At 42.1% G+C, this 22463-nt stretch overlaps 1 protein-coding gene across 1 annotated transcript in view; it reads left to right on the plus strand.

Annotated features, from left to right (window-relative positions):
* Positions 1 to 22463, plus strand: part of CDH13 (cadherin 13) — a 620546-nt gene that overhangs the window by 92257 nt on the left and 505826 nt on the right. The window contains exon 3 of the mRNA XM_077831429.1: positions 21905 to 22113. Within this exon, the coding sequence (XP_077687555.1) occupies positions 21905 to 22113 (209 nt within the window). The remainder of the gene's footprint in view (positions 1 to 21904; positions 22114 to 22463) is intronic.

The raw sequence follows: 22463 nt of genomic DNA on the forward strand, positions 1-22463 counted from the left end.
TCCAAATCTTGTATTCTGTTCTATTTCATGGCATTCAGAGAAGTAAGATTTAAAAAAAATATAAAATACTCTTGCTGGAAGGTTGCAACAGAAGACTACTTGATTTCTTAGAATTCGAAGTAACACACCCAAACCAAAAAACAGAGAGACAAAGCAGGCTGCTCCCTAAAACAGAGAGACTCAACTCACCCTATTTTACCCTAGGCTGGCTGGCTGCCGACTCACTCTGATGGTTCAATTCCCTACAGAGCCCTCTACTCTGAAAATTTAAAGTGATAGATCACAAATTTAAAACACTTTTCAATGCAGCACAGATTCATTATTCAGCCCCTACTCAGCTGAAACTATCCCTCCACCCAATGCATTCAAATAGGAATTCTTTTACGACTAAAGGTGTTGGCCAGTCTTACACAGGTATTGCAGCCGTAGAGGGTGTGTGGGGTGTGTGTGTGTGTGTGTGTATATATATATATATATCTCTGTTCTGAAGTTTTTTGGAGTGATTTGCAACAATACCATATGATAAATACATTTTAAATTCCCTTGATTCAGTCAGTTTGTAGTTTAGTTTTAGCATATTAATATTTTTAAAAAATCTTTATATGGTATGTTCTATGGAGGTCACATAAACCCATAAGGAAAAAAATATTGACCATTTGCATTTCAATGGCATACACTTCCACTGAAACAAAAGAGTAAAAAAAAAAAAAAACCTTTTCTTGATACTGCTTTAGGTTCTTGGGTCACTTGAATCATTCAGGTTGTAATCCATATTAATAGGGAAATCTCTTGTTCTTCCACTGACATGAAGGTTCCAATGTAATTCAACATAATATCAATGCAGGTGTCTTCTACGTTTTCAATCACATAACCGTTCTTTTTAAATTGTACTGTGTGTTGTATCCAAAAGATCAATGGCCATGACAGAATGTCATTGAAAGTTCCTAACATACTTCTACTGACATCACATTTTCATTGGAATTGCATCTGATGTCCAGGAGTTACAATACCACCTCTAATATTACTATGCCTTACGGTCTGCATCTGGCCTAAGTGCTCAGTCAGATCATGTCTGTTCTAATATAAGTTGGGGAAAAAAATCATTACGGCTCCTTCTATTTGACAATATTTGAGACTTCCATTTATCTTATGTCACGGAGCAGTTACTTGAAGAGACAGCATGGGTGGTTTGTGAACCAGAGGCTGGGGGAGCACTGGAAGGGCAGGCGGCCTGGCCACAGCCCCCTCACCCCAGAAGTGCGAGTGGTATGGCTCCAGCCTGAGCTGGCGCCTCCACACAGGGGGACTGGAGCCATGCTGAACAGGAAGCAGCATGGGGCGGGGCTGCCGTGGAGCATGGGCGGGGCAATGCCTGGCTGTTTGGGGAGATACAGCTTCTCCCAGCCTATGATACCCACTGCCCAGGAGAATCAGCATGGCTTTCAGGTTTCCTCTGAGAGGAAACATGGTTTGAGTGATTAGAATACAGGACTGGGAGTCAGAACTGGGTTCTGGTTCTGGAACAGGCTACTCTGAGACCTTGAGCCAAATTGTGGCCAGTCCTCCTTCCCCCATCTTGCACTTCCGATCTGAGAATAGCAACTATTCCATCAGGGATCACAAACCAAGTTTTATGCTAGGACTCCTGTGGGTGGCTGCTTCTTTAAAATAATGGGTATGTTAGTGGTAATGGGCAAGCCCTTGGTCCTACCTTGTCCCTCAGACCTACCTTGTCCCTCGGACCAGACAGCAGATTCTGTTGGGTGCACAGCATTGGGCGTGCTGCATCCTCTCCTATGGTCGGAGGAGCTCCAGAAGGAATTCTGGTTCAATCACTGGGAAAACTATGGGGAGGGAAAAGGTTGAAGTAGCCCTTCTAGCCCCTCCAGCTATACCTGACTGTAAAAACTAGATCTAGCCATAAATATAGCAATAGGCAAAACAGGATGTGTGACAAAATCATGTAATTTGGCTTGAAATTTTAATTTTTTTTTCTTTTTTGAACCCATAGATTCATAAATTCCAAGGCCAGATGGTAGCACTGTCATCATCCAGTATGACCTCCTGTATAACACAGGCCATAGAACTTCCCCAAAATAATTCCTAGAGCAAATCTTTTAGGGGGGAAAAAACCCCAGTCTTGATTTAAAAATTATCAAAGCTGAAGAATCCACCATGAGCCTTGGTAAATTGTTCCAGTGGTTAATTGCTCTATTAAAAAATTATACCTTATTTCCAGTCTGAATTTGTCTAGCTTCAACTGCTAGTCATTGGATCATGTTGTTATACCTTTCTCTGCTAGTTTGAAAAGCCCATTATTAAATGTTTCCCATCTAAATACTCAGAGACTGTAATCATGCCATCCCTTAACCTCCTCTTTGTGAAACTGAATTGTATTGTAGTGCTTGTGTTTTTTCAATAACTTGATACAAATGGAGGCTGGTAGTCACTTATTGGCAGAAGTGAGCTTCTAGGAAGCACTCCAAAGATGTGATTGAGGAACATATATGCCCAGGATAAAAAGTGATATTTCAGGCATTGGAGGAGCAATGTGGGGAAAAAAGCATGAAAAGACTAGCAGGAGTGTGAGACAGTTGAAATTTCACCCATTGCATCAGCTGTGTTGGATTCCCTGTAAAGCAGCATTGTATGACCTGTTCTCTTTCCTTATCTATGGTAAGCCTATCCCACCTCTCTTGGGCTCTGCATTTTTATTTATATGGTTATTTATGTGACACATGGAAGAAAAACCTGCTAACGTTAATAGCTACCAGGAACAGTGTGGAAAGCTTTTTCTTTGAGGGCCAGCATCTCACTCACTTGAATGTGCAAAATGAGCACGTAATTGCGTGAGAGAGTTGTGGATGCATTTCACAGCGTTGCACACACAAATTTGGTGAATGCAGATGCAATCAGACACAGACATTTGCCTGTGCAATTATTGAATTTGTGCATGCAGTCATTGTGACCCGACATAGGGCCAGCTAGTAAGCTTAGGGAGGACTAATGACCCATCAGAGTTTGGCAGAAAGCAGCACGTTTATTATACTGATAGCTAAGCTCAGAAGAAGGGTGGGGGGGTCATGGTCACACTCACACTCTCATACTCACGGTCCCAGGACAGGCATGGCATTGGAGATGTCAGGATCCTTCAAGGTAAGTGTCCCACAGCACAGCGATGGATGGTACGATGAAGATAAGTCTTCCCGAGGCATGATGGAATGCAAGGTGGTGAACCACTGGCCAGGCGGTCCGGGCGAAGGGCCTTCCCGGGAGGTACAAGCTTGTGAGTGCACTCCTGGTCACATGGCCTCTTCCCCTTTTAAGGACCTGCTCCTCATGGCCTGTGACTAGAGATGACTTGGCCGCATCTGGTTGGTCACACTTCATCTTGGACGGTGTCCGTGCATTGGGTGTGTGATCGCTGCCCAATTAGAGTCCCAGACACCTTGTCTACCTGGGAGCTCTGCTGATCTTCCAGCTGTTTAAGCAGCACAAGCATTCCGGGAGGGAGGGGGAGGGGGAAAGCCACTTCACAGGTATTCAAAGAGGGAGAGGAGACAAAAGGGAGGGGGAAGGTGTAACAGACCTTTTGAACATACAGGTTGTACAGAGCATACAGATCACTGCTGCTCCTATAACAGGCATTGCAAGTGTATCTGTGATTAGGGCTTCAGAAGGACATGAAATTCCAGGGCTAAATGGTATGAAATTTGGCCTGGCTTTTCCAAAGTAATTAAATATAATTTTTTTTTCTATTTATCCCTGTTGTATTTTGCTGAACATTCTGCTGTCACTCCCATTTCCTCAATCTTTGAGTATATGCGAACAAGCAGTTTTTATAATTTTATGAGCTATATACAGAATTTACATACATACATATGGAAGAGACCTAAAGAATACAATAATGAATGATAACCTTTCCATAGGGTATTTTTTTTAATCCATCCTCAGGAAAATCCACTGCAGAGCTAGAATTCTTCATTAAATTCTATAGGATGGTTAAAAATATCCTTCAGAAAGATTATCCTTTTCTGTGAAATTCTATAGGAATTTTTTCCATGAAAGAACCCTCAGCCTCGCCTAGTTTTCCCTGGCTACAAATCATCATTTCTACAAGACACGTTGATTTTTAATAACTTTTTTGTATTGCGTATCTTTTTAAAGAAAACTGTTTGACCTTCAGAAGCCATTAGATCTGTCAGTTGTTAGTAATACATTTCCCATCCTCCCATGCAACTGCCAATTTTTAAAGTCTCTAAAGAGTCAGGACACAATTCCTATTATCAGTTAATTTTTAGCTTCAATATGGGGTGCTAAGGGATCTTGCCTTATTTGTAGAAGTTTGCTAATGATAAAGGGGTCAGGATGCAAGGAGCAGATATACAGAGGCAAGTTTCTGTTGTTATGCAGGGAGCCTGCTCTAGGTCAGTGCTTCTCAAGCTATCTGATGTGGGGGACCGGCAATTTTTTCCCCAATAAGCGCGCAGACCGGCAGCTGATGGCTCGCGGACCGGCACTGGTCCGCGGACCACCACTTTGAGTAGCACTGCCCTAGAGAACAGAAACCCATAGGAGAAGCTTGGAAGCAGGGACTCTGGAGTCTTAGCAGTTATCAGGTAGGAAGGGGCTGAGCCATTATCTCTTCCGTCAGAAGTGGGTAGGAAGTAGAAATACAGCTGTTATGTTCGGAGCCGGGTACCCTCCTAGGCCTTCAGCAAGGCGGTGTGTCTGTGACTTGTGATAGTAAGGGCTGGAATTAGAGACGACATAAAGCAGAGCTCTTGCAGGCTCCATAAGCACAGTATGATCACTGAACTCTACATGTCTGAGAGAGACTGGCTAGCTGTCCAGCTCCCAAGGGAGTCAGTAAAGGAGGGTAACTACTGTCCATTGCTAGAGAGAGGGCCCTGTGTGGACTCAGGCCTGGGCTTGGGGGGCCCCCCATCAAACTAATGCCCTGGAGCTGCTGTTGGGGGAAGGCTCAGAGGAAGGGAGAAGAGTCTCTCATTCCTGTTGCTGGTCCAGGGGAAAGGGCAGAGAACTAAACTGAGTCGTCTTTGTTGCTTTGCTGCTCTTGCCCTGAGCTGCAAGAGCAGCTGCCTCCCACACTCTAGGTCTGGCTCTAGAATGTACTCTCTGGCCCGCTGCCATCTCCCCAGTTGTTTGTCCGTTGTCCTCACCCACTTCCATTCTTTAGTGCTTACTAGACTTGGGTTGTGGTGTTCTATGAATCATTACAAATGTCCTAAAATAAGAGCTCTCAATAGCATTTGCTGCTGTTCGCTTTTCTGTGCCTAGCTAACAGGGCTCAGGTTACCCACCCTGCCTGTATTGCTGAATTCTTTGAGCAGGGCTGGATTCTTTTCAGAGCAATGGGTTCTGTGCCAGCTGGGAGTTTAACAGTTGCTTTCTGTATGTAGCTGCTGCTTCCTCACCTCTCATCACCAGACTCCCCCACCTCACCCCTCTGCCCTGATCCAACTGAACTCTGAAAGAGAGATCAAGTCCTGTTACGATTAAAACATGATCTAAAATTAACTGTTAAACTGAATGAATAAACCTAAAGGCTAAAATCCTGGTCTCTCTGAAGTCAGAGGCAAAACTCCCATTGACTTCAATGGGCTAAGATTGCAACCACAGAATGAGCTATTAAAGTTGTCTATTAAAGTTGGCATAATGCTATAGAACCAGGGCTATTAAAGTTTGCATAATGCTATAGAACCTAACGCTGATAACACCCACACTTAAATACTTCAGAATTTTTTAGTTTACTAGTACATTGACCCACAGCCTTTCCCTTCAAACTAAACGGCGAAGATTGAAATTGATTAGCTGACTTGGACTCAGGAGCACAATACAGTGTGAATTGAAGTGTCCCTTGTGAAAATCAATCTTAAAAAACTGGGTATGCCGTGCATTGCAGGTGTGAGTATTTCACTTTTGCACCAATGGACAAAGACATTATTTCTGTATGAAAAGAATTATCCTTTGGTTCTGATTAAAAAATGTTTTCTTAAACAGAAAGTACATGTGGGTTGTAGCTGCTTTTCAAGCTTACTTTTATTTATTTATTTAGCCTCCAGCTACACCACTACAGGCTCTGATCTTGCCGTTAAGGAGTCCAGTCCCCTAGCATGGTGTTGGAGGTGCTTGTCTTTCAGAGGAGATGCAAAACTGGGATTCTAAAACTTTTGGATATTAAAGATGGCAATATTTGCATGAGAAAGCTTGTAAGCTTCTGGTCTGCTGGCCAGATTCCAGTTGGATAATTACTTTCTGCCTGCCTAAATCTTCCCCTGTAGTTTCAATCAGATATAGTATCCTTCAGTCCCTATCATAAACTGTTGCTGGGTACCCTTAACCAGCTGTTCCACCAAAGAGGCAGGCCCACTCCAGTGATTGTGTGAAGTGATGCCTTTATAGAGTGTTTACAAGGGTCTTTTTCTAAATATAAGCTCTTATTCATATTAAGTCTGTCTGTTTAGCTGGCTAGCTATCAGAATTCTATGTATGCACGCAGCTGCAGAATATGCACATATATATTGTACTTTCATACCTTTTATTTTTAATAGTCCAAAATAGTTCTCAAGCAATTTTTAGACAAATGATAAACAGGCAGGCTCAGAACTGTGGATCCCATACTTCAGCTCAAAGCAAATTGAAGCATTTCAGTGTTAAAACCCTGAAAATGGGGCTTTGAAATAGAAACATCTCAGCATAACGAACTCCGGCATGTAAGAACCATGCTGCAGCTTGTGTTTTCTCAGTGTACCGCTTACAGGAAGGATCCAGGAGTTAAACATTTCCTGTTTTAAAACTGGATTCATTAAAACATCTGTGGTTCATTATCACACTGGTGTGAAAGCCTCACATATGTTACCCATCATAATTGTGGGGTGGGTGGATAGGAGGGAAGGAGCTTGGAAAAGAGTCCCACAAACCTCAGATTCCTTGTTCTGATCTATAAAAGGTAACGTTCCCAGTCACACCTTCAATTCCCTATCATTACAGTAATGGGCTTGGGATCCCATGCAAGAAACCTCCAGTTGCCAAAGTTGCCTCTGCTGATGGAAGGCTATGATTAAAACCACACATACACACTCTCTCTGATTAATTTAGTTAGTGGGCATATATATTATACCAAATACATATGGTGAAAAGATTTTCTTAAAAATAAATGCTGGAGAGCCTAATGCTGAGAAATGAACAGAGAGAGAAGTGACATACATGTTGTTTTTCATTGGGAGATGGTTGGCAGTGCTTCCATTCGGCTCGCACAGGGTTTTGGAGACTGTTTCATACCATATGGCATATTAAACACAATAAACATGTTCACTTGGCAGTGGGGGCATGACAAGAAACATCAGAAGGCATCAATAAATGAATAACTTTGCCTTCGTGTAAATAAAACTTAGATGGTTATGTTTTAATTCCCTGATAACTTCTTATCTGGACACAGCCATTTATAATCATGACTGGTATGTGATTTCCAGCAGTGTAGATTATAGAATAGTTGAATGATTTATTATTATTTGTATTGCAGTAGCGCCTCTGATCCTCAGTCATGGCCTGCTGTGTGAGGTAGTATACAAAGAGAGAACAGAAAAAGGTGGTCTTTGCCCTAAGGAGTTTTACAGTCTAATTTGATTAAACTTCTTAAGCACTAACTAAAGTTACTCCTGTGAACATTTATTTTAAACTTCAAGTGTGAGAGTTCCCTTTTAAGCAGGTTACTATTTATTTGATCTGTTAAATCCCAGCTATACAGTATGCATGTCTGTTATGTGAGAGCAGTTGCACTGAGTCTTTTGTCCTTATTTCTTGTAATATTCACCACGTCTCATCTGTCTGTTTTTCACCCGCTTCATCATATCTGAACACCTAAACATCAGATAATGGGCCAAATTCTCTTCTGCTGTAAACAGACAATTAGAGGATTTGGTCCAATGACTAAATCTTCCTCCCACGCCCACACAACCCCTCCAACAACCTTTTTTGACTATTTAAAACATGCACTATCCTGCAGACATACTTTGATTTTAGGTTATTCACGGACATCTTTTTCACTTACTTGGACTATTTTTTAGGGCCAAATTAGAAGAGAAAATTGAGATGAATAGATTCTTCTATTTGCACTTTGACAGTAACCTGTTGCAAGCAGGAGGGATTTCCCATTTCTAGGAGAATCCAATCTTACCCCTTCTTGAAGTTTGACTGTACTGGTAACGCAGATAACAACCAACCAAGCCTCAGCCTGAGCTTTCCACCCAGGTATGGTTGTTCCTAAGACTCTGGCTCAGACCCAAGTTTGCTTTGTTCTTGAGAAAGAGGCTGTAGCCCCTTTGATTCAGCTAGATCCAGGTAGGATATTAGACTTTGAGTATGACTCAGCAGTACTTGTGTGGCATTTCAGTGTTTTCCTTTCTCTTTCTTAACTAAGGCCCAAATTCATGGACCCAATATACAGCCAGCTTGGGAATACACAGCCTGGGCCAGGGAAAGGAATCCTTACCATAAAGTTGTGGAACAGCTGTGGGACTCTTCCATGGAGACTGCATTAGCTGAAGTAGCTTGCCATAGCCCCGTATCCCCTGATTGAACGGTAGGACAGGAATGCCTGCACAATGGAATATCCTCTGTCCTGGGTCCCCTGTGATGTGAGCACAGAACGGATGGTGCAGAACTCTTGTGCAAGACCTAAAACCAAATTCCCACCTTTCCTTTGTACAGAGAAATCACGATTCTGGTGAAAAGCTGGGTTTGCTCCCGAAATTCAGATTTACCATACTTATCTTCAACTCTTTACAGTTTTGCTCAACCTACTTCTCTATCACAGCTGGGCCCTTATATTCCTCCATATTGTGTTCGTGTGGCTCCCTTTGTCTCCTCCCATTCACTCTTGGTTTCACTCCTACACACAATCAGATTCTCACTGCTTCTTTCTCTCTCCTTCATATCCCTTCCCAAAACACTTTTTTCATTGCCTGCCCTCTTTCTTTTCCACCATCATCTTCACATCTTCTGTTCCTGAGATCAGAGCCAAATTCTGTGGTGGAACTGGGAATTCAGGGCATCAGTGTTTTGCTTGAAACATGGCAAGGAAGTAGCATTCCACTTTTCATACAGCCCTGTTTTTCCACCAGTTGGAAAAAGTGCCAATTTCATAAAAGCCAGAGAGATGGAGGAGCAGACTATGAAGGGGTTTGAAATGACAGTTTCACAACTCCAAGTGAATATAAAATATACATCCAAATATCTCTTCTGATTGCATGTGTCCAAGCAGCATGAGCTCTTGGGTTTCTTTGCAATGCTCACAGATGTTGGCGATGCAGGAATCTAGAAATTGGTGAATGCTGAATAGCGCTGCTGGAGAAATGCATGACTAGAAAGTCTAAAACCTCTTTTTTTTTTTTTTTTTTTTTTTTTTGAACCACTGGGAAGCATAACTTTTTCTAATGTAGCCAACAGTGCTGTGCTTGGTGACATTAGAGGTCTGAACTGTGATCTGTTTTCAAGTGAAAACTTTCCCTATTTGTTCAGCTTTTTTTTTTAAAACTGTTACTAGGAGACTCCTCTCTTCTGACACACTTAACTTGCCAAAGTGGCAGCTGCCAAACTTTACCAGCTGTGAACTATTAATACATTAGTAAATTGCCTGGAGCTTTTTATTATTGGAGGGTGGCTTTTATGCAAAAGGATCCACTTAAAATCTCTCCATCAGGATGGGATCTGCATCAAGCAACTGAATGAAGAATTTCAGCTTTTAATCCCCACGATTTGTGTGTGTGTGGCGGGGGAGCTGCCTTTTTGCAAGCTGACGGTACCATGAGATTTCTGTGTGGCTATTAAAATGCCTGGCATGTATCATCGACAGGACCTGCATTCATATGGTGCTTTTGGTACTAGGGCAGGCGGCTAATACAGAGCTTTCCATCAGGATCTAACTGCAGTTACATGAATCTTACCACCAGTGCTCCATTGTCTCAATTAACATACAGAGTGCTCTGAGAGCATTGGCTCTGATGTGTCATACAGCCTTATTGTTGTCAGGTTGTTTGGAGCAGCACATCCCACGTCAGTGTGTTCTTTCTCTGCTGCAGTGTAAGACTTGGTTGGCAGGGGCCTGCAGGATGGGGAAGAGAGGAGGAGTAGGGGGAGGCTGGAGAATTCATCTGGAGGGAGTGGGATGGCCGAGGGCAACAGGGGCTTTTGTCTTATTTATGGTACCATTTTGGATTAACCTTTATTCAGTGAAATAATGAACCTGCTGGGCCCAATTCTGCTCTGTTATACAACTGTCAGTCGAAGGTTACACTGAGGACAGTGATGCTAATTTAGAGTAAATGGGAGCAGGATTTGGGCCAGTATGTCTCATTTCTTTTTGATCCTCTTTTCTTTTCCTTCCATTCCTTCACCAATAAGTGGTATCCTTCTTTCCTCTAGCCGCTTTTCATGTGTCTGATTTCTTCTCCTTTCTTCCTCCACCTCTATCTGCCTTCCTTTTCCAGTGGTGTTTTTTCTCTCCTTCCCTCATATTTTCATTTCTATCTTCCCCCTTAATGTATCTCTTCCCAAAATTTAGTGTCTCACTGCTTCCTTTCCTTCCTACCCCTTCACTGTCTCCCTCTTTCTCTCCTCTCACTTGCAGTGGTGCTGGGACAGTTTTTATAGTGGGGGTGCTAAGAGTCATTGAACCAAACCGTAAACCCTGTATATAATTGAAACTACTTCAAGCCAGGTGGTGCTGCAGGACCACTAGTTCTAGCACCTATGCTCACTTGTGCAGCTTTTCCCATTTTTGAGGATCCACTTTCCATTCCCCCATCTATTCAATCCTGACTCCTCCATTTACTCCTGGACACTTTTTTTTTTTTTTTTTTACTCACTCCCTCATGGTGCTGCATCAGAGAAAACTAAGGCTGGAAGGGACCTCAGTCATCAAATCCAGCCTTCTGTGCTAAGGCTGGCCTGTAAACCTAGACCATCCCTGACTGGTGTTTGTCCAACCTGTTTTAGAAACCTCCACGAAGGGGATTCCACAATTTCCCTTGGAAGACTATTCCAGCATTTAACAACCCATATAGCTAGAAAGCTTTTCCTAACATCGAACCTAAAACTCCCTTCCTCCAGATTAAGACCATTACTACTACTTCCTTCAGTGGACATGGAAAACAATTGATCATAGTAATCTTTATTACAGCCCTTAACATAGTGGTTCTCAACTGTGGTCCACTGCTTGTTCAGGGAAAGCCCCTGGCGCACCAGGCTGGTTTGTTTATCTGCCGCTTCTGCAGGTTTGGCCGATCATGGCTCCCACTGGCCGCAGTTCGCCGCTCCAGGCTAATGGGGGCTGCGGGAAGGGGCGCAGGCCGAGGGGCTTTCCCTGAACAAGTGGTGGACTACAGTTGAGAACCACTGCCTTAACGTATCTGAAGACTGTTAACAGGTCCCCCATCCGTTGTCTTTTCAGAAAACTAAACGTGCCCAGTTTTTTTTAACCTTTCCTTACAGGTCAGGGTTTCTAAATCTTTTATCATTGTCATTGCTCTCCTCTGCACACTCTTTCCAATTTGATCCAATCTTTCCTATAGTGTGGGTCCCAGAACTGGATACAGTGCTCGAGCAGAGGCCTTAGCAGTGCTGAGTAGAGTGGGACAATTAACTCCTGGGTCTTACCTACAACTAATACCTTCTGCTAATACATCCCAGAATGATATCCTTTTTGACAACTCCATCACATTGCTGACTTCTATTCATAGAATCATAGAATCATAGAATATCAGGGTTGGAAGGGACCCCTGAAGGTCATCTAGTCCAACCCCCTGCTCGAAGCAGGACCAATTCCCAGTTAAATCATCCCAGCCAGGGCTTTGTCAAGCCTGACCTTAAAAACTTCCAAGGAAGGAGATTCCACCACCTCCCTAGGCAACGCATTCCAGTGTTTCACCACCCTCTTAGTGAAAAAGTTTTTCCTAATATCCAATCTAAACCTCCCCCACTGCAACTTGAGGCCATTACTCCTCGTTCTGTCATCTGCTACCATTGAGAACAGTCTAGAGCCATCCTCTTTGGAACCCCCTTTCAGGTAGTTGAAAGCAGCTATCAAATCCCCCCTCATTCTTCTCTTCTGCAGGCTAAACAATCCCAGCTCCCTCAGCCTCTCCTCATAAGTCATGTGTTCTAGACCCCTAATCATTTTTGTTGCCCTTCGCTGGACTCTCTCCAATTTATCCACATCCTTCTTGTAGTGTGGGGCCCAAAACTGGACACAGTACTCCAGATGAGGCCTCACCAATGTCGAATAGAGGGGGACGATCACGTCCCTCGATCTGCTCGCTATGCCCCTACGTATACATCCCAAAATGCCATTGGCCTTCTTGGCAACAAGGGCACACTGCTGACTCATATCCAGCTTCTCGTCCACTGTCACCCCTAGGTCCTTTTCCGCAGAACTGCTGCCTAGCCATTCGGTCCCTAGTCTGTAGCGGTGCATTGGATTCTTCCGTCCTAAGTGCAGGACCCTGCACTTATCCTTATTGAACCTCATCAGATTTCTTTTGGCCCAATCCTCCAATTTGTCTAGGTCCTTCTGTATCCTATCCCTCCCCTCCAGCGTATCTACCACTCCTCCCAGTTTAGTATCGTCCGCAAATTTGCTGAGAGTGCAATCCACACCATCCTCCAGATCATTTATGAAGATATTGAACAAAACCGGCCCCAGGACCGACCCCTGGGGCACTCCACTTGACACCGGCTGCCAACTAGACATGGAGCCATTGATCACTACCCGTTGAGCCCGACAACCTAGCCAGCTTTCTACCCACCCTATAGTGCATTCATCCAGCCCATACTTCCTTAACTTGCTGACAAGAATACTGTGGGAGACCGTGTCAAAAGCTTTGCTAAAGTCAAGAAACAATACATCCACTGCTTTCCCTTCATCCACAGAACCAGTAATCTCATGATAAAAGGTGATTAGATTAGTCAGGCATGACCTTCCCTTGGTGAATCCATGCTGGCTGTTCCTGATCACTTTCCTTTCTTGCAAGTACTTCAAGATTGATTCTTTGAGGACCTGCTCCATGATTTTTCCAGGGACTGAGGTGAGGCTGACTGGCCTGTAGTTCCCAGGATCCTCCTCCTTCCCTTTTCAATGTGTGGTCCACTATAACACCCAGATTCTTTTCAGCAGTAATATCCCCTAATCATTTATTCCCCATTTTGTAGTTGTGCATTTGACTTTTCCTTCCTAAGTGTAGTACTTTGCACTTATTTTTGTTGAGTTCAGGCTAAGCTTCTGTGTTGTGAAAGTTGTTTTTGAATTATAATCTTGTTCTCCAAATTGTTTGCAATCCCTCCCATATTGGTGTCATCCACAAATTTTATACGCATGCTCTCCACTCCATTATTCAGGTCATTAATGAATAATACTGGATCCAGACCTGCCCCCCCGTGGAACCCTACTATATATGTCCTCCCAGTTTGACAGAAAATCATTGATAACTACTCTGAGTATGGTCTTTCAACCAGTTATAGTACTTTATAGTAAATTTACCACTTTATAGTAAATTCATCTAGACCACATGTCCCTAGTTTGCTTATGAGAATGTCCTGTGGAACTGTGTGAAAAGCCTTATAAAATCAAGATATATCATGTCTACTGCTTCCCCCATCCACTAGGTAAGCAACCCTGTCAAAGAAGGAAATTAGGTTGGTTTAGTATGATTTGTTCCTGGCAAATCCATGCTGGGTATTCCTTATAACCGACCATCCTCGAAGAGCTTACAAATTGATTTAATAATTTTGTTCCAGTATCTTTCTAGGTGTCAAAGTTAGGCTGACTGGTCTATAATTCCCTTTTTTCTCCCCCTTTTAAAGATAGTCACTATGTTTGCTCTATTCCAGTCTTCTGGGACCTCACACATACTCAAGGAGTTCTCAAAGATAATTACTAATGGTTCAAGATTGCTTCAACCAGTTCCTTAAGTACGATAGGATGAATTTCATCAGGACCTACCCCTTGAATACATCTAACTAGTCTAAATGTTCTTTAATCTGTTCTTTCTCTTTTTTGCTTTGTGTTCCTTACCACTTGTTGGTAACATTAATTGTGTTGAGTATCTGGTCCCCATTAACCTTTATAGTAAAGGCTGGAAAAAAATAGGCATTAAACACCTGAGCCTTCTTGATGTCGTCATTCATTAGTTCTCCTTCACTGCTAAGTAAAGGACTTATGCTTTCCTTCATCTTTTTCTTGCTCCTAATGTATTTCTACAGCGTCTTCATATTGCCTTATGTCCTTTGCTAAGTGTAACTCATTTTGTACCTTAGCAAGTTCTGATTTTGTTCCAATATATCTGATATTCTTTTGTACTCCTCCTTACTAATTAGTCTGTTTCCACTTTTTGTGGGATTCCTTTTTGAGTTTTAGGTCATAAAAGATCTCCTGGTGGAGCCATATTGGCTTCTTTCTATTCTTCTAATCTTTTGCATCAGGATAGTTTGTAGTTGTGCCTTTAATATTGTCTCCTTGAGAAACTGCTAGTTCTTCTGATCTCCTATTGCCCTTAGATTTTCTTCCCATGGAACCTTACATACAAGTTCTGAGTTTGTCTGCTATTTTGAAGTCCATTATCCTTTTTCTGCTGCTCTCACTCCTTCCTTTTTCATGATCACTTTCACCCAAATTGCCTTCTACCTACAGATTTGCTACCAGTTCCTCCCTGTTGGTCAGAATCAAATCTAAAGTAGCTATCTGCCAGCCCTTCAGAGTCTCAATGCGTGGATGAGACGATGGTGTAGGGAGGAGGGGTTTAGATTTATTAGGAACTGGGGAAACCGTTGGGATGGGGGGAGCCTATACAGGAAGGACGGGCTCCATCTAAACCAAAGTGGATCCAGACTGCTGGCCCTTAACCTTAAAAAGGTTGCAGAGCAGTTTTTAAACTAAGAGATGGGCAGGGGGGAGCCGATCGTTGCAGAGGCGCATGTGGATTGGACAAAGACTTCTCTTAGCGGAGAGTCTATTGATAGAGATTCTCTAGGTTTTAGTCAGGAGGAAGGGATGGAAGAGGATAAAGTATGGGCCAGATAAGATGAGAAACGTGTCAGATTCTTTATGTGAACATCAGAAAAGGGCAGGCAAACAATGACAAGTTTTTAAAGTGCTTGTACACAAATGCTAGAAGTCTAAATAATAAGACGGGTGAACTAGAGTGCCTTGTGTTAAAGGAGGATATTGATATAATAGGCATCATAGAAACTGGGTGGAGTGAGGACAATCAATGGGACACAATCATTCCGGGGTACAAAATATATCAGAAGGACAAAACAGGTCCTGCAGGGCTGGGGAGTGGCACTATATGTGAAAGAAAATGTAGAATCAAATTAAATAAAAACCGTAAATGAATCCACATGTTCCATAGAATCTCTGTGGACAGTAATTCTATGCTCTAATAAGAATATAACAGTAGGGATCTATTATCGACCACCTGACCAGGACAGTGATAGTGATGATGAAATGCTAAGGGAGATTAGAAAGGCTATCAAAATAAAAAACTCAATAATAGTGGGGGATTTCAATTATCCCCATATTGACTGGATACATGTCACCTCAGCACAAAATGCAGAGACAAAATTTCTCAATACTTTAAATGACTGCTTCTTGGAGCAGTTGGTACAGGAACCCACAAGGGGAGAGGAAACTCTCGATCTAGTCCTGAGTGGAGCGCAGGATCTGGTCCAAGAGGTAACTATAACGGGACTGCTTGGAAATAGTGACCATAATATAACAACATTTAACATTCCTGTGGTGGGAAGAACACCTCAACAGCCCAACACTGTGGCATTTAATTTCAGAAAGGGAAACTATTCACAAATGAGGAGGTTAGTTAAACAGAAATTAAAAGGTACAGTGACTAGAGTGAAATCCCTGCAAGCTGCATGGACACTTTTCAAAGACACCATAATAGAGGCTCAACTTAAACGTATACCCCAAATTAAAAAACACAATAAAAGAACTAAAAAAGAGCCACCGTGGCTTAACAACCATGTAAAAAAACCAGTGAGAGATAAAAAGGCATCTTTTAAAAAGTGGAAGTCAAATCCTAGTGAGGTAAATGGAAAGAAGCATAAACGCTGACAGATTAAGTGTAAAAATATAATAAGAAAAACCAAAAAGGAGTTTGAAGAACAGCTAGCCAAAAACTCAAAGGTAATAACAAAATGTTCTTTTAAGTACATCAGAAGCAGGAAGCCTGCTAAACAACCAGTGGGGCCCCTGGATGATCGAGATACAAAAGGAGCACTTAAAGACGATAAAGTCATTGTGGAGAAACTAAATGAATTCTTTGCTTCAGTCTTCATGGCTGAGGATGTTAGGGAGATTCCCAAACCTAGGAGCAGTCTTTTGTAGGTGGCAAATCTGAGGAATTCACAGATTGACATGTCACTAGAGAAGGTTTTGGAATTAATTGAGAAACTTAAAAGTAACAAGTCACTGGGACCAGATGGTATTCACTAAAGAGGGGAACTCAAATCTGAATTGTGGAACTATTAACTGTGGTTTGTAACCTGTCCTTTAAATCAGCTACTGTACCCAATGACTGGAAGATAGCTAATGTAACACCAATATTTAAGAAGGGCTCTAGAGGTGATCCTGGTAATTACAGACTGGTAAGTCTAACGTCAGTACCAGGCAAATTAGTTGAAACAATAGTAAAGAATAAAATTGTCAGGTACATAGAACATAAATTGTTGGGCAAAAGTCAACATGGTTTCTGTAAAGGGAAATCATGTCTTACTGATGTATTAGAGTTCTTTGAGGGGGTCAATAAACATGTGGACAAGAAGGATCCAGAGGACATAGTGTAATCTAATTTCCAGAAAGCCTTTGACAAGGTCCCTCACCAAAGGTTCATATGTAAATTAAGTTGTCATGGGATAAGAGGGAAGATCCTTTCATTGATTGAGAACTGGTTAAAAAACAGAGAGCAAAGGGTAGGAATAAATGGTAAATATTCAGAATGGAGAGGGGTAACTAGTGGTGTTCCCCAAGGATCAGTCCTAGGACCAATCTATTCAACTTATTCATAAATGATCTGGAGAAAGAGGTAAACAGTGAGGTGGCAAAGTTTGCAGATGAAACTAAATTGCTCAAGATAGTTGAGACCAAAGCAAACTGTGAAGAACTTCAAAAAGATCTCACAAAACTAAGTGATTGGGCAACAAAATGGCAAATGAAATTTAATGTGGATAAATGTAAAGTTATGCACATTGGAAAAAATAACCCCAACTATACGTACAATATGATGGGGGCTAATTTAGCTACAACTAATCAGGAGAGAGATCTTGGAGTCATCGTGGATAGTTCTCTGAAGATGTCCATGCAGTGTGCAGCGGCAGTCATAAAAGCAAATGGGATGTTAGGAATCATTAAAAAAGGGATAGAGAATAAGACTGAGAATATCTTATTGCCCTTATATAAATCCATGGTACACCCACATCTTGAATACTGTGTACAGATGTGGTCCCCTCATCTCAAAAAAGATATACCGGCATTAGAAAAGGTTCAGAAAAGGGCAACTAAAATTATTAGGGGTTTGGAACGGGTCCCATATGAGGAGAGATTAAAGAGGCTAGGACTTTTCAGCTTGGAAAAAAGGAGACTAAGGGGGGATATGATAGAGGTATATAAAATCATGAGTGGTGTGGAGAAAGTGAATAAGGAAAAGTTATTTACTTGTTCCCATAATATAAGAACTAGAGGCCACCAAATGAAATTAATGGGTAGCAGGTTTAAAACAAATAAAAGGAAGTTCTTCTTCACTCAGCGCACAGTCAACCTGTGGAACTCCTTGCCTGAGGAGGTTGGGAAGGCTAGGACTATAACAGGGTTTAAAAGAGAACTGGATAAATTCATGGAGGTTAAGTCCATTAATGGCTATTAGCCAGGATGGGTAAGGAATGGTGTCCCTAGCCTCTGTTTGTCAGAGGGTGAAGATGGATGGCAGGAGAGAGATCACTAGATCATTACCTGTTAGGTTCACTCCCTCTGGGGCACCTGGCATTGGCCACTGTCGGTAAACAGGATACTGGGCTGGATGGACCTTTGTTCTGACCCAGAATGGCCATTCTTATGTTCTCCCAGTACACCAGGCTGGCTGAGAGGGTAGGGGCTGGTATTATCCCTGGTATTGTCCAAGCTGATATTCCTTAACCAGTCTGATGCCTTAGTGCTTAGTCTGCCACATACTGTAACCACTTGCCTTTTGCAGCCGCTTCTGGTTCAATTTAGCATCTGAGGTTCTGATTTGTCAGAGGTGCTTAGCACCTGCACTCCCATTGACATCAGTTGGAGTTGTGGGTACCATCGCCTCTGAAAATCAGCCCTAGTGTGCATTTTAGGCCGCACTCCACAATGCATCACATGGTAACAAGCTTCACTCAAACTGAAGAATCAGCAAAGGGCCACAGATTTCCCATCTCTGCAATTTTCTGGTGGTGGGGTTCAAATGCAGTGGATTTCCAGGTGGAAATTTGACTAGGTCTACAGTCCCCTGGCAGCCCAGGTCCCAGAACTGCAGTGCTGTGAATATATGCCTAATCCACAGCATTGGTGGAATGAGGTCATATGAGAAATTTACCTGTAGGTCTGTTATGCCAGTCAGTTGTAGATGGTCTCTGTAGTGTGTGTCCAGTCATGGTACAGTACAAAATTATTCTGTATCTGAGACCACAGCTTTGGTTCCAGTATTGGTCATGGCTGTGATAGAATCTAGGAATTTCTTGACTATAAAAACAACAACTGAACCTAACAGGATAATCTCAACAGTGGATTTAACCAGTTAATCATTTTGAAGCTGCTTTATTTTTAATAACTCTAATGCCTTTGATCTTCTATAATTTCTGGGTGCTTGTCTGTAGCCATAAACAACAACAGTTTTTAAAGATCCATTACAGAAGGGAAAACAAGATCAAAACAGCAAGCAGCCCACAATGAACTTAAAAGAAGTTCACTGTACCAGCAGCTTAATAAGCAATCTGGAAATCTAGGGTGGATCTCCTTTTAAAAAAAACAAACCCCACACCAAACACATGCAATCCATCTTTCTCAACTGGAGAAACCTAAAAGATTTATGGTGCAACTACAAGTTTGTGGTGAAGACTTCTTAATCACATGGTTTATTATGAGGTCTAAAGCTGACATGATGTAACTGAGATTCCATTTTAATGAAGTGTGTAATTACTGCAGGCAATGGTATTCACAGTATTTAAAGGCTAGGAGCACCTGCTAAATCTCCAAGGTCTTTAGGGGCAAAACTGTCTGTAGTATAAATCTGTAATGGTTAAGGAGACTCACACAGCTCAAGAAAAACCCATTCTACATGTACTGAACTATGTGATCTGAATTAACTCGCGTTACTCATCATTTACCAAAAAGAAAAGGAGGACTTGTGGCACCTTAGAGACTAACCAATTTATTTGAGCATGAGCTTTCGTGAGCTACAGCTCACTTCATCGGATGCGTACTGTGGAAACTGCAGAAGACATTATATACACAGAGACCATGAAACAATACCTCCTTCCACCCCACTCTCCTGCTGGTAATAGCTTATCTAAAGTGATCATCAAGTTGGGCCATTTCCAGAACAAATCCAGATTTTCTCACCCTCCGCCCCCCCCCCCCCCCACAAACTCACTCTCCTGCTGGTAATAGCCCATCCAAAGTGACCACGCTCTTTAAAATGTGTATGATAATCAAGGTGGGCCATTTCCAGCACAAATCCAGGTTTTCTCACCCCCCCACCCCCCTCCAAAAACCACACACACAAACTCACTCTCCTGCTGGTAATAGCTCATCCAAAGCGACCACTCACTACTCTCCTGCTGGTAATAGCTCCGTAGTGAGTGGTCGCTTTGGATGAGCTATTACCAGCAGGAGAGTGAGTTTGTGTGTGTGGTTTTTGGAGGGGGGTGTGTGGGGGGGTGAGAACCTGGATTTGTGCTGGAAATGGCCCACCTTGATTATCATACACATTTTAAAGAGCGTGGTCACTTTGGATGGGCTATTACCAGCAGGAGAGTGAGTTTGGGGGGGGGGGGCGGAGGGTGAGAAAATCTGGATTTGTGCTGGAAATGGCCCAACTTGATGATCACTTTAGATAAGCTATTACCAGCAGGAGAGTGGGGTGGAAGGAGGTATTGTTTCATGGTCACTGTGCATATATAATGTCTTCTGCAGTTTCCACAGTATGCATCCGATGAAGTGAGCTGTAGCTCACGAAAGCTCATGCTCAAATAAATTGGTTAGTCTCTAAGGTGCCACAAGTCCTCCTTTTCTTTTTGCGAATACAGACTAACACGGCTGTTACTCTGAAACCTGTCATTTACCAAATGTAACCTATAACATCTAGCATACATTTTCACTGTATTGTGAAATAAGAAAGATAAAAGAAATGGGGATAGATACTTGTATCACCCCATAACTTATCAACTTGCAGTAGCTTGCTGATTGTGCACTTGAAATTAATGTAATTCATCACAGTATCTTTCTTAATTACCATCAATCTCTTGTTTCCCTTTTGTATGTTTTTTTTAGAGATCTCTTTAAAGAAGAATTGTGTTGTAATGAATTGTTGGTAAAGACGATAGTATATTAAAGTAAAGTCCTGAAGATGCAGAGCAATAGCAAGTATGCAGAACATGTATATCTGAGCAACACTGTCTACCTTCACAAGGCTTAAAACAGTTTCTTGGTAGCATAAACACTTTCTATCTATGGATATATAGGGGCAGATCCCCAGCTGGTGTGCTCTGAATGGATCTATGACCATTTATACTAGGGCTGAGGATCAATGGCACTATGGCAATTTTGACCAGGATGAGGATCTGCCCCATAGTTTTATTAATGGTGGAAGTCTGACAAACACAAAGAACTATATTGCTCCGTTGATGGTTGCTGTTAAATACGGTGCCCACACAATGGTAACTGGGATCCTGTATTTGGGTGATAGCTGTGTTTTTAAATGGTGGCTAATAGAACTACCTTACTCGCTTAATTCTATATCACCTAAAATAGTCACCTTCATAGATCATCAGCCCTTTATAAAAGGATCTCAAATTAATAAATAAGATAAACATCCTGCAAACACAAAGTCCATACTACTCACAATTACAGGATTTTGAATTACATTTCACACTGTTACAATTATGGGGAAGATTTTTAAAAACATAAGAAGCAGGTAGGTGCTCACTTCCCATTGACGAATCAGTGGAAGTTGGCTGTCTATCTTCTATTTACAACTTTAAACAATAAGGAGGGTTAGTTTTAATGTGGAATTCATACATTTTGCCAGATATCTTAATAGTGACTTTCAAACTGTAGTATGCTTTCTGTCACACTTTTCTATCATATAACATTTTTACAATAGAATATGTACACAGGTTAAAAACAACCAATTCCAGTCATGAAGGCAACATACTGGTTACCTTTAACTGTTTGGTTAGCCTTAAAGACTCTAGAGGTCCAATTACATAAACAACTCCATACTAAGTATTCTGTAGATACTACCTAGTATATGCAATTAGGTATGTATTTGCTGTTTGTGTGATCTTGATTTGAGTAGTCACAAAATGTCCATGACTGAAATTATTAGTTCATGTCTTAGCTAACCAATTTTCCTGGTCAAATCTTGCATCCCTCCAAAACTGCACACACACAAGCTTGTCCACAAAGTGATGGTCATGCAAACAGAGAGCTTGACTGGAGACCACTTTGAAAATGTGCTCCATAGTTTGGAACTAGTTGTGTATGATATCTGTGGAGAAGCAAATCATGTATAAATGTTTGAAGTTTGTGTGCAGACCAATACTTACACTCTTGTTTCTTCTTCTTTCCCAGTGGTGTTTGATGACTGCAAGGGGAATGACAAGTTGAACTTTGAAGTTTCTAACCCAGACTTTAAGGTGGAACCCAATGGATCTTTAGTTGCACTGAAAAATATAACTGAAGCTGGCAGAGCTTTGTTCATCCATGCCCGGTCTGCCCAGGCTGAAGATATGGCAGAAGTTGTAGTTGTCGGAGGGAAAGACAATCATGGCTCTTTAAAGGTAATAAAAGACCAAAGTTCACAAGAGAATGTCAAGGAGGGTTGCCGTTTCAATGTAACTAACATATTAAACACTAGACAGCTTTACCTCCTTAAAAGAGAGATGTCATCAGACATAAGAACAGCCATACTGGGCCAGACCAGTGGTCCATCTAGCCCAGGATCCTGTCTTCTGACAGTGGCCAGTGCCAGGTGCCTCAGAGGGAATGAACAGAACAGGCAATCGAGTGATCCATCCCCTGTCCTCCACTTCTAGCCTCTGAAAAACAAAGGCTAGGGACACTCAGATCATGACGTTACGTGCCTGACCACCCTGACTAATAGCCGTTAATTGACCCATAGTCCAAGTAT

This window comes from Eretmochelys imbricata, chromosome 12 (assembly GCF_965152235.1).
Source record: "Eretmochelys imbricata isolate rEreImb1 chromosome 12, rEreImb1.hap1, whole genome shotgun sequence".
Taxonomy (NCBI): Eukaryota; Metazoa; Chordata; order Testudines; family Cheloniidae; genus Eretmochelys; species Eretmochelys imbricata.